The sequence below is a fragment of the Armigeres subalbatus genome, chromosome 2, assembly GCF_024139115.2.
Source record: "Armigeres subalbatus isolate Guangzhou_Male chromosome 2, GZ_Asu_2, whole genome shotgun sequence".
NCBI lineage: Eukaryota > Metazoa > Arthropoda > Insecta > Diptera > Culicidae > Armigeres > Armigeres subalbatus.
Window position 1 is genome coordinate 135152383 of NC_085140.1, and position 13802 is coordinate 135166184.

At 37.8% G+C, this 13802-nt stretch overlaps 1 protein-coding gene across 1 annotated transcript; it reads left to right on the top strand.

Annotated features, from left to right (window-relative positions):
• The first annotated feature begins 7565 nt into the window (after positions 1 to 7565).
• LOC134215160 (uncharacterized) lies at positions 7566 to 8125 on the top strand. Its single transcript, XM_062694406.1, has 3 exons — positions 7566 to 7770; positions 7886 to 7972; positions 8035 to 8125. Exons 1-3 carry the CDS (start codon positions 7672 to 7674, stop codon positions 8059 to 8061), a joined length of 213 nt encoding a protein of 70 aa, XP_062550390.1. The 5' UTR covers positions 7566 to 7671; the 3' UTR covers positions 8062 to 8125.
• The last annotated feature ends 5677 nt before the right edge of the window (positions 8126 to 13802 follow it).

Sequence of the window (13802 nt, forward strand, 5' to 3'; positions counted from 1 at the left end):
AAACCAACACCGGTAACAAACGCAATGGTTATCGTTAGGCAAAAAGGTAAGCTGCGAATCTGTATCGACCCTTCTCAAGTTAACCGTAACCTCCTCCGTCGAATGCATCCCCTGTCGACAGTTGAAGAAATATCTGCTCGTATATGCCACTCCAAGTTTTCACTATCTTAGATAGGAAAAAGGTTTTTGGCAAATACCTGTATCGGAACGATCGATGGAATATCTGGCTTTTCAACTTCTTGGGGTAGATATACATGCAAAAGACTTCCCTTCGGATTAGCGTCAGCCCCGGAAGTTTTTCAAAAATTAATGAACAACTTGCTTATGGGACTAGAGGGCGTTGAGAGTTCGATGGATGATATACTCATCCATGCCAAAACGGAAGACAGGTTAGAGGAATTGACAAGAATTGTTTTGAAAAGGATCGAATTGGCTGGACTGAAACTGAATAGAGAAAAATGTATGTTCAATCAAACATCAGTTAGATTTTTGGGGCATATTGTAACACAGCAAGGTCTACAGGCAGATCCGGAAAAGTTGAAAGCTATCATACAGCTCAAATCACCAACATGTAAATTGGAATTACAACGCGTTCTAGGGACAGTCAATTACGTGGGGAAATTCATCAAAAATCTTTCAGCCATTACCGAGCCTCTGAGAAAATTGTTGATCAAGGATGTCGAATGGTTCTGGGATCGTGAGCAAGAGGATGCGTTTTGTAAAATTAAACAATTGATGATTTCACCTCCTGTTTTAAGTTTTTACGATGTCAATGCCCCAGTAACTCTTTCGGTAGATGCGAGTTCCAAAGCTTTTGGGGCGGTACTGTTGCAAAACGAAAAACCTGTAGCATACGCGTCAAAGTCCCTTACATCGGCACAAGAAAACTATCCACAGATCGAAAAGGAGGCTGCTGCGATCCGCTTCGCCTGTAATAAGTTCCATGAGTATATCTATGGAAAAGATCTAGTCATTGAAACTGATCATAAACCTCTTGAATCGATTTACAAGAAGTCTTTGGATAGGGCTCCTCCACGACTCAAGAGAATTCTATTGGACGTTTTGCAATACGATCCAAGGATCCAATATAAAAAAGGGAAGGACATTCCATTAGCAGACATTCTTAGCAGGGACGTAGACAACCATGATGCCCCAGAGAAAACGGATGAATTGGAGGTTCATATCTTGCTTCAAATGTCTCAACCTGCAAGACTCGAACTAGAGAAAGAAAGTGCAAATGATCCAGAACTTATACAACTTTCGAAGATCATTATGTCCGGTTGGCCAGATGACAGGCGAGACGTTCCAATCGAACTGCGCTCATATTGGAACTTTCGTGATGAATTGGCTTGTTACGAAGGTATGGTATTCAAATCGCACCAAATTGTCATACCAAAAAAGTTGAGAGCTAAGATGTTAGCGATTATCCACTCAGGGCATACAGGAATCCAAGGGTGTATAAGTCGAGCAAGGCAACAAGTATTCTGGATTGGAATGACGGCTGAGATAAAACAGATGGTGGAAGTATGCACTGTTTGTGAAAAGTATCGACGTTCGAATCAGAAGCATACAATTATCAACAATCAAGTTCCTACCTTGCCTTTCGAGATCGTCGGATCTGATCTGTTCCACTTCCATGGAGAGGACTATGTATTAATTGCAGACAGCTATTCAGGATACTTCGATTTTGAGCGCCTGAAACAAACTTCGTGCAGAGCAGTCATTGCAGTTCTCAAAAGATGGTTTTCTTGTCATGGAATTCCTCGAATCCTATATACTGACAATGGTCCACAGTACTCTTCAAGTGAATTTGCCAACTTCAGCAAGGAATGGTGCTTCGATCACGTAACCTCTAGTCCTCATTTCCCTCGTAGTAATTGATTGTCAGAAAGATTCGTTCAAACAGCCAAAATGTGTTGAAAAAATGTTCAGAAGACAAAACAGATCTTTATCTAGCTATGATGCTGTTACGGAACACACCAATGGACAACGAGTTACAATCACCAAGTCAGCGGCTCATGGGACGACGTTTGCGAACACCTTTACCGAGCACGCAGAAGTCCTTGGAACCATCTATTGTCGACAGGGTTACAGAAAAGCTGGAAGCCAAAAGAGTACAGCAAAAAGTATATGCCGACAGAGGAGGTAAGGATGCTCCGGAGTTCACAGAAAAGCAGCATGTAATGATACGCAATACAAGGTCACGGATATGGGAAGCGGGTGATATCGAGAAAAAACTAGAACAGCCGAGATCTTATTTGGTGAAACTTTCAGATGGTCAGATAGTGCGCAGAAACGCCCGCGATATAAGAAGAACAATCTCGTCGCCGATTAACATTGAGCCTACGACTTCGGAATATAAGACTTTACCTCCGGATACCGATCCTGAAAAGTGCCCAACGGAAAGGGTACCACACATGCTTGCTGAGACAGTCGTAGAGAATCATCAAAGCGAAGAACAGGTGGGACAGCGCACAAGAAGTGGTAGACTAATTCGTTGCAGAAGAAACGACGATTTCGAATATTATTAATGCGGTTTTGGAAAGGGAGATGTGACATGAGTATAGTTAACCATTGAAGAGCCCCTTATCCAGTTATAAATGTTACACACACAAACACTTATTCCTATGTAAGACACTAAAGAGAAAGCCATCAATAAATCAGTTTGTTATAGATACGCGTCCGAGTAGCATGTCATTCTTACAGTGGTTATGTTCGTTTCAGATCTTATATTGAGAAGTATTGTTATTATTTGGTGATAAAATAAAAATAAACTAAGTTTGAGTTTTGTATTCTTTGTAACAAATATTTCCACATTATATTTCGAGTGGAAAATTAGTAGGAATGCAACTAAAAAGCACTCGCTACGAAATTTCACGAGATTCAGCAGCTGATTGGAGCAGTACTGAATGTAAACTATCGTAAAGTCATGTAGAGTCTCGCGCATTTCTGCACCCTCATGCAGCATGGAAAGAGAAAATCGAAGAGCGGGAAATGTTTGACAGCCAAGTAACTGCAAAATAATTTTGCTTGTGGGAGTTATTTCAAAACATCTCTCTACTCACTTGAAAGCAGAAAAGCGGCTCTATCCGCAGCACCCAGGTTACCAGATAAAGATTGTTGCCGTCGTTGCTGTCCGGAACATCTTTTGCTGGCGAGGATAGGGGATTTAAATGCAATGAAGGAAAATACATATAGGGAACTAAAGCGACCATCTTTATCTGGTAACTAAAATCTCTTTTCAATTGAGCCTTATCGACGAAATTAGTCATCGAAGGATAGACGATTGCACGAGCCAAAAACTCCATATAAAAAAATGTAAACATTGCCCTCATGAAACGTCACTCGCCATTTGAACACGGGTAAACGGCCGTGTGACGTCATGATGCAATCGTTCATATACACTCAGGCAAATTGGCTATCGAATATCATAATTCTGCCTTTTGGAAATTTGCCACAAGTTATGAGTTTAAAATTCAAAAGGATTCATTATGAATTAAATTTTCATGGTCAATACAAAACATAACCTTTTCTTAAGGCATTTTTATGAAATTCCAATGAAGCATTATGAACGCTGTACGGTGGACATTAATCAATCCATAACCCTACCTTATGAATTGTAAAAGTAGTGTGTAGAGGCCATAATCACGCCTTATGAATTTCGTAATTCTTATGAAACATCTTAATTAATTCAAAATGCAGATTTATGAATTCATTATTGCATTTTCCTACATATTAATCAATCCATAATGCTGCATTATGAATTCCTAATTCGAGCATATTGAAAATTTTCTCGAATTATGACCATGTGCTAAATGTCAGAAAATAATTAAACTGATTGGTTCATTCATGATTATGCATACAGTCACTCTCAAAATTGAGCGTACAGTATGGATTGGTTGACTACATTCGAAAATTTCAAAGGAAATTAAATGGTTAGCTCTGTTGTTTTTAATGCATTTCAATATTCATCCCTTCCTTCAATGTATGCGTACATAAAATTGTTGAATTTTTTTCTCTAAAGCTCATTTATTTGAAAATAATCTCAAAATACGCCTATTAGATGTGATAAAATTGAGCGTACAGCGAATTTTTCTCTATAAAATTTCTTATTATAATTTTAAATTTATTTTTTCGTATTTTAAATTTGTTTTTTCGTGATTATATTTATAATAATAAATATCCGCTATTTGAACATTCAATATTTTGAAATTAAACCATGTTTTGGCCAAAATGGGGAACAAGTGAGTGGTAAGAACATTGCTATTTAACAATTAAATGCTGCTGAGCAAAACAGATGCTTTAATTTATATGTTTCACCGGCATCGTATCTTATATATGATAGATAATCGAAATCGAGCGAGACATACGATTAATTTGGGAAAATTCAGTCGGTAAATGATGAAAACAGATGTGAACATACAGAGAAAACTACAAATGTTAGGAATGACATAATTCAAATTTAGTATGTCTTTAACATGAATTTGTTTTAAAGCTCGATTATTGTCTCAGGTCTATCATTAAGAGTAATATTATTGAATCCAATCATTCACAATCAAATTCTAAAAGTACAATGTGCATGTTAAGGTACCGAACATAAAAACAGCTTTTCAATCCCGTAGAACACTTCTGATTGAATATTGAAAAGATAGCTTAAAATCGTAATTTCATAATTAAATTTGGATTGAACTCCACGGTCTTTTATCATAAGGGATACAATTGGATGATTTCCATGTGGCGAGTAAAAATAAACTTGTTTAAGAGTTCGGCAGCTTATTTAATGATATCTTGGTGAATTTAAATGATTCAACCAAATTTGTTCCTACGATGACTGAGTCTTCAAAAATAAAATGACATCTTATAATGTATCCGTGTGCTGCTCTTTTATTAATATTATTATTAATGAGTGTCCCGAGCTTATAAGCTACCTAACATCGACTTTTAAATATAGTTATACTTAATTTGAAATATGCCGTTCCCACCATTTGTTGTTTTCTCTGTATGTTTACATCTGTTTTCATCATTTACCGACTGAATTTTCCCAAATTTATCGTATGTCTCGCTCGATTTCGATTATTTATCATATATAAGACACGATGCCGGTGAAATCCATATCTTAAAGCATCTATTTTGCCCAGCAGCATTGAATTGTTGAATAGCATTGTTTATACATCTTACTTGTTCGCCATTTTGAATAAAATATGGTTTAATTTCAAAACATTGAATGTTTAAGTAGCGGATGTTTATTATTATAAGTATAATCATGAAAAACAATATTAAAATACATTAATCGTGTTTATAATAAGAAATTTTATAGAAAACATTAGCTGTACGCTCAATTTTGTCACATATAATAGGCGTATTTTGAGATTATTTTCAAATAAATGAACTTTAGAGGGAAAATTTCAACCATTTTATGTACGCATACATTGAAGGAAGAGATAAATATTGAAATGCATTAAAAACAACCGAGCCAACAATTAAATTTTCTTTTGAATTTTCGAATATATTCATCTAATCCATGCTGTACGCTCAATTTTGAGAGTGACTGTATGTGATTTTCAATTCGTTTTTCGGTTGTGTCGAGGACATCGAGGGAGTATGAATAAACAAGAGGTGTAGAACGCGTTTTTAACTGTCTTCGAATCTAGAAAAAGTTACTAATCTTATTCGAATTAAAACTATTCCCCCGCACATGTTAATAGTGCAATTATTAATTTGCTTTTGAACACTTATTATTCACCATTGACACTTGAAAACACTTCAACACCCTTGATGTAGCACCCTCGATGTAAAACCCAACCGCTAGACTTGAAAAACTTTACAATGTGTGAGAACATTATTCTGTTGGCTGAAACTTTTCCCTTCCGATTTTTCAAATTCCGAACTTTAAAATGAGCATGATGGCGTTCATAAAGTGCCTTATGATTTCCTTCAAATCAACTTTGAACAAAATACCAAAAGGTGTCTTATGAAATCCTTTACATGCAACGAATGAACGACATACGTCCCAATAATGAAATTTGAAGAGCTCAGGATGAAAAGCATGAGAGACTTATGTTTCAACGATTTTCAATAATCTTGTAGATTCATAATTTCTGCCTTATGTATTTCGTATGTTCATTTGCCTGAGTGTACGAATGACTCGACGAGGGGCATTTTTGAAGCCAGCTGCTTCAGGAGAGGAGTCAGAACAGAACAGGAAGAACCAGGGGTATAGCAAAAGTCAAAATCACCGTATCAAACATGAAATACATACCTAGATATGTTTACTCTTTTATTCGTTGACTTACACAGATTTATAACTTAAAAATGATTTATTCCTCTGAATCGTGTAGTGCACTCACCGTGCACGCCAAAAAAAACGAGTCGTTTACAGGAGTTAACCCAGTTGAAACTCATGGAAAAAGGTCAACTGAATTAAACGTGCACAAACCGAAAATGTCAGAATGCCCAAAACTGTCAAAATTTCCAAAAGTGTCAAATTCATGTTTACTACGGTGCATCTGTATGGGGTTGACAGCTGCGCTATATCCCTGGGAAGAACAGTTTCGACCATGTTCTTCACGGGGTCGGAAGCATCAAAGAAGTTGAGGATGAGCTCCACGATGCTCATCTGGATGAAAAAGAAAAATTTTAAATGTCAATGGATCCGCTAAAAGATATTTTAGTTAAATCTACACGCAAAAAAATGTTGCGGTCGAAACTACCATTCCGAGGGTTAATTTAAGAATACGCACCGACGATTTTCAACAGACAACAAACCCGTTTGATTTTACCATGCGCGCAGTAAAAATCAACTGTGGTCCTGGTGAAATGTTGTTGCATGAACTGAATCAGTGGTGAATTTGTCCGAATGCGTGGTTAATTTAACTGAAAATTTGTGGTTGTTTTAAAAACATGGCGTAGTCTACAAAATAGTAACCGTTACCATGGAATTTTTCTCAGTGTAGGAACTTTTTTCAAATGGGCTTAATTGATTCTGAACTTGATTTTTGGAACGGCGATTGTGCTCTTAATTCAAACTATTTTAGTCAACTAATGCACCCAACAGGAAGAATAGATTGCGAGCTATCTGGTAGTAACGTCAGTAGAACGAATATGCCACATAGAGGGAGTATGAGTCGTTTCAAATTTCAAGGTCAAATACAGTTACGCCCATTTGAAAAAAGTTCCTAGAAATACTTATTATAAAGGAATAAACTAAGGCAAGACAAAATTTTCAAAACGACTTGTCTGCTTTTGCAAACAAAGATTCCAACGACGATTTGACGAATCTGATAGCTCTCCCACGCAAACCAATACCATCAATAGGTAGGTGAAGGATTCCGATGGTGTTGGTTTGCGTGGGAGACCTATCAGATTCGTCAAATCGTCGTTTGAATCTTTGTTAACAAAAGCAGATAAGTCGTTTTGAAAATTTTGTCTTGAAGTAAAATATCTTTTGATCCGCTCCATATTTACCTTAAATAATTTGATCGACTGAAGAATCATGAAAAAGTCGGACACCCCTAACTCTGACAGCTGACAAACTCGTGTGGTCGTGTGTCTCTCTTTTGTTTTGCTTTCAGCGTTCCATCTGTTCCATCACGGCGGTAACGATCTGTCACCATTTTTTCCATCACTTGTTTCGCAGGGAATTAAATCCTGTAAATTCCGAACTAATAAACAATGTGGTTCGAAATATTACCTTCCTTCGGGATTATCACGGCCATCCTGTCCGTTCCCGGATTCGCGCTGTATGGACTGCATTATCTGACACTGGATAACGTGAGTATAAAAAATAGCTGCTGCGACGAGGTTGTTGTTGGTTTACATAACAACTCGTCTAGTTCTGTGTTAAGAATCCTTATTGTATGGAAATAATTTACTATTCAACCGCCAGGCCTACCGTCGTAATACCGATGAGAGATGGGAACGTATTATGTACGTCCGGGACATGAGACTCACAGGCGACCCTTACAAGGCAAATGTGAGTACTGTTGATGAGTTTTTGATAATCTAGTATTGACATTCTTCTCAACGTAATTTCAGGGCCTGGAATCAATTCCGGATAAGTAAATCAGTAAGTTCTTATATGCATCTTTCAAACAGTAAATTAAATTGGATAATTAATCTGAAGAAACCGCGTTTTGATTGGAAAGAAATTTGATAAACTATCTACAAGTGATTTTTAGATACGCGGATCACCTAATATTTTAAATTTGAATTGAACTTTTGGCCGAGATGAGGGCTAGAAGTTAGAACGGTCATTGTGGCAGACATTTGTTGGCTCTACCGGTATTTCTAGTTGATGGTATAATAGTATTTGAAAGTTTACGTTGTAGGTGGCGTTCAGCAGTATGACTGCTCGATAGCTGATACAATTTAGCATATAGCCATTTTGTAGATGAAACACACTACAACCTTTTTCCTCCGCCAGGACCCCCTCCCTTAAAAATATGTCAAGGTTCCCCCGAACACACGAGACGCGATTCTATCACTTGGCGAGAGCGACTCTGTAGCTGCGTAGATGGAACATTGCCTGCAGCGACCCAACGATAGAATCGCGGCGACTAGTTGTCTCCGTTGTGGCGATGAAATCGCTTATGTATGTATATTTCTTTATATGTCCTTCCAAGATTTTTAGATAAAACTCGCAGATTTCACCAACTTAGATGAAGTAGTTAGCAATTTGGAGACAATTTATGACCCTAACTCAAAATGGCAAAAAAAAGCAAATGTTACAAATATGCGATCATGGGCAGCTTAGTAGTTGATTAACTAATTGGTTCTGTCGACCAATCTCCTCCCAAATATCTTGGAGTTCTGGAACTAGAAAATATGTGACCTGCACACGTGCTCTCAGGTTCGCCACCACGCCATTATGGGGCATAGTGCATGACCGTTTACTCGTGCTTAGTATGCGTCGCGAATGACTCGAGAATTATCGATTTTGACACGTCTCACGTGAGAAGATCGTGTTATTCAAATGGGAAGTATCGTCAATTCTCACTTCATTCGAAAGACAGGCGTACGAGGTGGTTTTCGGATTCAATAATAAAGTTACTCAAATCTAAAACCTGTTCTTACATAAAAAGCTTTCTACTCATCCTCTTTATTCCATAGTGGTTGTGTTCTATTATTTCTGCACTTTTGGTTTTCATTTGTAGTTCAACATTAAATACACCGATCTGCTAGTCAGCAATATAGTTACTTTGTCCTTTTGAAGGGATTCTTTTGAATATGCTATCCTCAAACCATTACAAAATATTTGTTCCTATAATATGTATCCGTTTACATCCACTCTAAAAATGATGACCGTTCTTCACACGTGTGGCGCACTGAACTCTTCTCTACGCGGACGGGCCTGCTTGTGCTGAAGTTGTATAAATGCTGTTTCTTTGTATTCGGTCACCATGTTGTAATTTGTGCTGCAAATTTATTAACCATAGTATCAAAAAAATCCACCCGGAGAAGAAATTCAGTTCGCCGATCAGATAATGCCTAACTGATATCCCATTTTTTGTTTTGCTATATGAAAACCATTATTCATTTAAAGATCCGTCCCCTGTCAGCAGGTTATTGTTTTTCTACTACTAAAGCGTTCCATTTTACAAAATTGTCTGAGGAACAATCCGGACCTAATACTCTGATCTCTGCTAAGGGGATGGAGGGAGTATCAAAAATCCACACACGCAAGGTAAGGGAGGGTAAAACTCCTGTTCAAATGGAATTATTTCTTATTTTGTATCCAGAATTGACCAATTTCGGTAGGTTTCAACATGTTTGGTTTGCTTGCAGCTGTATTACTTTATAGGATTATTATTGTCATTTATTTTCAGTTTATTTTGCCATCTGACGATAGGGTATTGTCAATGTTTAGTTTCACTTAACACTTTAAGAGATAAAACTCCTACTAATATTGTCTCCGTTATCATGGAAATACTTTGAACACTAGTGTTATATATGTTGTAGTTTATTTATCTGCACGATTTGACGCAAATTTGAACAAATTGTAAGCTTTGAAACTGTTTATTCGACTGTGTTCATTGTATTGCATTTGTTTATCGGTTTTATTGGTCAATCCTACTGAAAATATTCAAGTTAAACGTAATTTTTATTAACTTGTATTAATGCTTGTATTCTCACTAAAATGCATTGGATAACTAATAACGGAGATTATTAGAAATTGTAAAATTAAGAAAATGTTATAAAATAGAAATGAACGCACCGGGTGATCGTCAGTAGAATATAGAAGCTCAATATAGCTAACTAAACGGTTTATTTTTTAATAATTAACTTTTCGCTCATATTTCAAGTAGAATCGACCGATGGAATCGATAAACAAATCACCAAATTTAAACATCCGCAACTGAAATGTAGCTACGAAGGGTTCAACGTTTTGGTAAATGCGTGGAAAGGTGTACATTTCAACGGCTGCAAATAAGTTATTCTTGTTACGACTAAACTGGTTTATCATATTTTATTTAGCATTGACATATGCGTGATAATAGCTGTGTGTTATCTGTAACAGTTCATAGCAATCTTCATAAAATTATATTTCTTTTATCCTGCAATTCTATAGTGTTGTATTTGTTTTTATTCTATGGCGTTCATGTGACTGCGTAGCGCTTGTTGCTTGCTAAAAAAGCTTACCGGGATATTATGTTTCATGCTTTCGTATCCATAATCTGCTTTTGTTTTTATCAAATTGATTCACCTCTTGCATTCAATTCGGTGCTTTTTGTGTAACATTTATTTTTTCTGTATAACAGATAATAGCGTTTTAGTTTGTCTCATATAAGTAATAATCCTATATACTTCCAATATCAAAAGCACATTAGTTTCTGCGTCGATACAGTATGGTTTTATATTTGTTATATCTCCTATATTGAACGTTGGCTCAATATTTTATTATATATGCCTTGACTCTTTAAATCCTAATCCTAGATTCTCATAAATTTTAAACATGAATTTGTTCCTTTTGTATATGAAGAAATACATAAAATCTATCATTTTTCTATTAGATTCGTGTTTGTCTGTGTTATGTGTGTGTGAGTTGTGTATGTTTTTTAGGTTCCTATATCAGTAAATGATAGTAACTACGGTCCAGGACTCTGGCTTTAGTATGTTCTGTCCTAAAAGATTATTTTCGCATTAGAGAAATTTTTATATGTACAATTACCGATGTGTGCGCTTTTATGGGATGGTAGCTAAGAACTCTGAATTGTTGACCAATATTTTGTATTCGTATCTATTCGCAACTTCCTTCGTAAAGCGTAGTATGGACTTCAAAAGCACTGCGCAAAAGGATATAAGACAAAAATGGCCAAGAAATGATTCCGCTTTAAATTCTTCTAGCAGTTCGGTAGCTCATTTTTAGTAACGCCTGCAATGTAAAGTAAGAAGGAATCATCTATGGAAAAAATGTTAGAACGAAAGTTATTTGGCATAGCTAAAATTAGTGGAAAACGCAAATTGCAAATCAATAGTTACTTGATTGTTTTCAATAGTTTCACTATTTTTACTCAAAATTGATTATATTTGCAGTCTAATGAAACTATAAAGTTGTGCCAAATACTGCTCTTTGTTGTTGAAATAATTCGATGAATGTTGGAAGGTGCAAAATTTGATGGAGCTCTACCAGCTACCATGGGAAGGAAAGGGTTAAAGAATTTGAATACCTTAACGTTTGTGACATGTGCCTAGGACATTTCCCGTTAAATAAAATAACATACTTCAAGCTCTATCTGGAATAAGGGCGAATGTCGCAAGAGAGGATTCTCGACTTCCCCTATTTTAAATAAAAGTGACAAGCAGCGGATTTCTTTGTGGTTTATCACATCAGAACAATAGAAAACAATGCGAACTTGCATTCTGAGTTAATAAACTACAAATAAATTCTCTGCTTGTCACTTTTATTCAAATGAGGGGAAGTCGACGAAGAGAATTCTCTCTTGCGACATTCGCGCTTTTACCAGATAGAGCTTGACTTATCTCTGCAAACAGAGCCAGCGACCCTTGAAAAAGCCTAAAAAACAGCCTCAAAGTGAGCCCCAATCCAACATGGTCAAATTCAAAGCGGGTGGAAATACTCAAAAACGTTCAACTTTTGTGGTTTCACATCGGGATGATCGAGAGTTTCCACCGCTTCCGGGAACATCTAAAATCCCAGATGTCCCAATTTTTGCGATTTCTCAGCCAGAAAGAGAGCATAGAGAGCGAGCAGAAGAGCCCCCGAGCGCTCCAATGTTCACTCTTTCTGGCATCGTGGAGCTCATCCTCAACTTCTTTGATGCTTTCGACCCCGTGAAGAACATGGTCAAAACTGTTCTTCCTATTCTGACTCCTCTCCTGAAGCAGCTGGCTTCAAAAATGCCCCTCCTCGAGTCATTTGTATCCTTCGATGGCTAACTTAGTCAATAAGGGTAACACGATTTCGATTCTACAGTGGAAATGTCGAAGTATTCTTCCAAAATTAGATATTTTTAAATTTTTAGTTTAAAAATTACAATGCGATGCTTTTGCTTTATGTGAAACATGGCTAACACCAGATGTGAACCTTCAATTTCCTGATTTCAACATAATCCGCCGCGATCGGGCAAATCGATATGGAGGGGTGCTTTTAGGGATAAAAAAACAGCACTCCTTCTATAGAGTCGATCTTGCGCCGATGTCTGGCACTGAAGCTGTCGCATGTCAGGTGACTATTCGAGGAAAAGACCTCAGTATCGCCTCGATATATCTTCCTCCAAACACCGCGATATCTCGTAGAGATCTCTCACACATCTGCTCGGTTAGGCCCGAGCCACGGTTGCTCTTGGGAGATTTTAACTCCCACGGAACAGGCTGGGGGGAACTGTACGACGACAACCGTTCAACAATGATATACGACCTCTGCGACGACTTTAATATGTCAATTTTGAATACAGGAGAAGTTACACGAGTGGCTCCTCCAGCAAGAGATAGCCGTCTAGATCTTTCCATTTGTTCGAGCTCATTATCGTTGGACTGTACTTGGAAGGTGGTCCAAGATCCCCATGGTAGTGATCATTTGCCGATCGAAGTCTCGATTTCCAATGGACGTAATCAATCTGTTTCTATCGACCTCTCATATGACCTCACGAAGCACATCGATTGGGGCACATATGCGGAGGCCATCATTGATGGCGTAATGTCGATAGAAGCACTTCCACCGCGAGAAGAGTACGAGTTTCTATCCCAGTTGACAGTGCTCTTCAGGCACAAAGCCGGCCAGTGCCAGGAGCTCCGGTTCGTAGGAAACCACCCAGTCCGTGGTGGGATGTCGAGTGTACACAACTTTATCGCAAAAAATCCGCCGCTTTCAAAGAATTTCGGAAACACGGTTCGATCGTGCATCACAAACGGTACATCGCGCTCGAGATCCAGTTAAAGAAACTGGTCAAAGTGAAGAAACGGGGATATTGGCGCACTTTCGTTGAAGGTTTATCGCGCGAGACTTCAATGAAAACTCTGTGGACCGTCGGGAGGAGAATGCACAACGCGTCGTCCGTAAATGAAGATCGTGAAAGCTCGTCGCGGTGGATACTTGACTTCGCAAAGAAAGTTTGTCCGGATTCGGTGCCGGTGAAACAAGAGCTACGTGATGCTTTTGCTGACACGGATGACATGGATCGCCCGTTTTCGATGATTGAATTCTCGCTTGCTCTCCTTTCATGTAACAATTCCGCTCCAGGGATGGATAGAATCAGATTCAATTTGCTTAAAAGCCTCCCAGACGTCGCGAAGAGGCGCTTATTGAGCCTGTTCAACCAGTTTCTGGAGTGCAACATTGTTCC